Below are 3220 nucleotides of genomic sequence, written 5' to 3' on the forward strand. Positions count from 1 at the left end.
CACACACACACACACACATATATATATATATATAATGTGAGAGAGTTAGGGGTTGGGGGTTCAACCCACTAAGGGATAGTATCCAGTATACTGCTGGGAGGGTACCCAATTATTGCTACACTAGTGCTATCCTAGGTGCAATCAATGGGAGCGGGTAAAAGTGGAGGTTTTACCCAAAATTTGTGTAACAATTAGAAAATGGAGGATAATATGCTGAACCCAACTACTCGCAGACGGTGTATCCCGTTGAATTCATTAGTTTAATTCATAGCAAAAGTGACAAAAAAAGGAAGAAAAGAAAAAGAAAGAAAGAACTAAAGCACAGGTGTCCATGGCAGACTATGTTATTTTGCCAACATGGTTTACATATAGAGGTACAAAGTACATAAGGAATTAGAGGATGATATCAGGTCATTAAGAATGAAATGTCTGATTTTCTTATGCACCTAGTTTGACAGTCAATAACTCTAATGTTTTGTCCTGACAATTCTTTGTTTTACCACATTCAAGAGTTACATCATCACTTTTCGAAATGTAATTCATGGTGTCTGATTATATTGTGAGTTTTCTCTTGTAAATCAATTTTTGTGAACCCATGCATAGATCAAAAATTTATGTTGTTTATGAATGAGTTCCGTCGTGGAACCAATGCATCCCAGACAGATGGAAGCATCAATGATGTGCTTGGTGAAGATATGGCGAATAAGCGCACTGTATGTCAAGAAGTTCCTATCTGGTGACTTTAGTTTTGAAAACCAGCCCTGTGGTAAACTTGAGACCAAGGTGGATAATGATGAGCTGGAAACTGTAGTGGAAGCAGATACATCTCAAACTACGTATGAGTTAGCAGCAAGGTTTGATGTTTCGATTCCAACTGTATTGGACCATCTGCAACAAATCAGCAAGGTAAAGAAGCTGGACAAGTGGGTACCACACAAAATGAACTGGCATCAAATGACACGTCGTCTTGAAACTTGCTGTTTTTTGTTGTCACGGCATAAAAGCGAACTATTTTTGCATTGTACTGTTACGTGTGATGAAAAATAGGTTCTTTTCAACAATAGCAAGCATTCTGCATGGAGGTTCGATAGAGACGAAGTGCCAAGACAATCCCAAAAAGAATATTCACCAAAAAAAGGCTAAAGGTGTCTGTTTGGTGGTCTAGCACTGTTGTCATCCACTACAGCTTCATGAGACCGGATAAGGCAATTACAGTGAATCAACCAACTGGATGAAATGATGAGTGAACTTGCAAACTGAGATTGGTCGAGACAGGCCAATTCTCTTGCAAGACAATGCTCGACCACATGGTGCACAAAGAATGCTACTCAAGTTACAGGAACTGAACTTGGAAGTATTTCATCATCTACCATATTCACCAAACCTTGCACCAACTGACTATCATGTTTTCCAGACATTAGACAACTTTTTGCAATGAAGAAACTTCAAATCTGAAGAAGATGCAAAAATAGCCTTTTGTAATTTCATTTCCTGTTTCTCTCCGGATTTTTTGCTGCCAACATAAATAAGCTACCGATAAAATGGCAAAATTGTGTGCATACTTTGATTAACTGCATCGCTTTTTGTTGAGATAAAATAAAATAAACTTTCAGTTCAGAATTGGACATTTCATTCTTAATGACATGATATATATATAGCATTTAATTAAAACTGAAATTGAGTGTTTGCCTCATGATTCAAGTTTCACACTGATCTTCAGACAAAACTACAGTGGAGTTATATATATATATATATATATATATATATATATATATATAAGGGTATTTTTATTTTTCATTTTTGTACTCTAAATATATGTATAGAACAAAAGTAAAACTAATGAAGATGAAGTAAAAAAAACAAAATATAAACAGGGTATATTTGGTTGAAAACTGAGAGAAGTCTTTAGTGTTTTAAGCCTACAGTCTTCTACGAAAAGGACAAATGAGGAGAGAGAAAAAACAATAATCCTCTAGCATTTAAGCCAGCCATATCCAGTTCAGATATTCTACCTGTTTTATGTTCAAACCAGCCATATCCAGCCTGTCACACCTATCCTTCAAGGTCATTCTAAAATTTAGCAATCATATCATCAAAATCTCAAAGCTATGAGATAATGCATGATTAATTCAAAACTGTGATTAAATAAGCATAATATTTGATATAGTAATCTGAATGCTAAAGGGTTAAAGTTTTAGTTATTGTATATACATACATTTTATACATATACTTATTTTGTTTCTCTTGTAGATTTTCCTCCTGAAACGACGCTGCGTCAAAAGTACAGAGTACTTGGCAACAGTCTTAATGTACACGTTGTGGCCGTCCTTATTAAACTTCTCAGCCAGGACTGTAACCTAATGTTATAACGCAAGTGGTGCTCTCTCTCTCTCTCTCAACCAATCACAGACAGACAGATATATATTTATTTTTATAAAATATACATATAATGTAAATTTGAATTATGAGACTGGCTCTGTTGAGTCAGATTATGTTGTGATTTTTGTAGAGCCATGTTTATTTTCATTTTCCAAAATTTTATTTTTGGCTTGCTATTTTGTAAAACCAGAAAGAGATATAGATATTTCTTCATTTTATTCTTTTATTATCGTACTTCTTACTATCCAAGTCATACATGAAATTGTTTGCATCTGCTGCTGAATATTAGCAGTAAGGAAAGTGAATGAGAAAGGAAGGTAATAACAAAGCTTGGTTTTATGAACTGGTAAAAAATAAAAATAAAATAAAAAAAACATAAATAAATATATAAACATTTATAATATGCATTTCATTGTATTGTAGAATTCTTGTGTGTTTGTCTGTCTGCCTTCTCTCTCTCTCTCTCTCCCCCTCTGTCTCTGCATACACATATACATATATATATATATGTATATGTCATCATCATCATCGTTTAATGTCTGTTTTCCATGCTGGCATGGGTTAAATGGTTTGACGGGAGCTGGAGAGCTGCCGAGGCTCCATGTCTGTTTTGGCATGGTTTCTACAGCTGGATGCCTTTCCTAACACCCACCACTGGCATTGGACACAACTACAATTTCACTTGGCTTGGCAGATCTTCTCAAGCATGGCATATTGTCAAAGGTTTCAGTCACTTGCCATTGCCTCCATGAGGCCCAGCATTCGAAGATCATGCTTCACCATATATATTTTTATATATATATTTATATATATATATATATATATATATATTTATCGTGAG

The 3220-nt window shown here is 34.8% G+C and overlaps 1 protein-coding gene across 2 annotated transcripts in view; it reads left to right on the forward strand.

The window, feature by feature from the left end:
• Positions 1–3135, forward strand: part of LOC106871816 (tRNA (cytosine(38)-C(5))-methyltransferase) — a 66368-nt gene extending 63233 nt beyond the window's left edge. For both annotated transcript variants that reach the window (XM_052969693.1, XM_052969692.1), the window contains exon 9: positions 2251–3135. In XM_052969693.1, coding sequence (XP_052825653.1) covers positions 2251–2369 — 119 coding nt within the window. In that variant the 3' untranslated portion in view covers positions 2370–3135. The remainder of the gene's footprint in view (positions 1–2250) is intronic.
• Positions 3136–3220: the final 85 nt, after the last annotated feature.

The sequence above is a fragment of the Octopus bimaculoides genome, chromosome 7 (assembly GCF_001194135.2).
Source record: "Octopus bimaculoides isolate UCB-OBI-ISO-001 chromosome 7, ASM119413v2, whole genome shotgun sequence".
In the NCBI taxonomy this organism is placed as follows: Eukaryota; Metazoa; Mollusca; class Cephalopoda; order Octopoda; family Octopodidae; genus Octopus; species Octopus bimaculoides.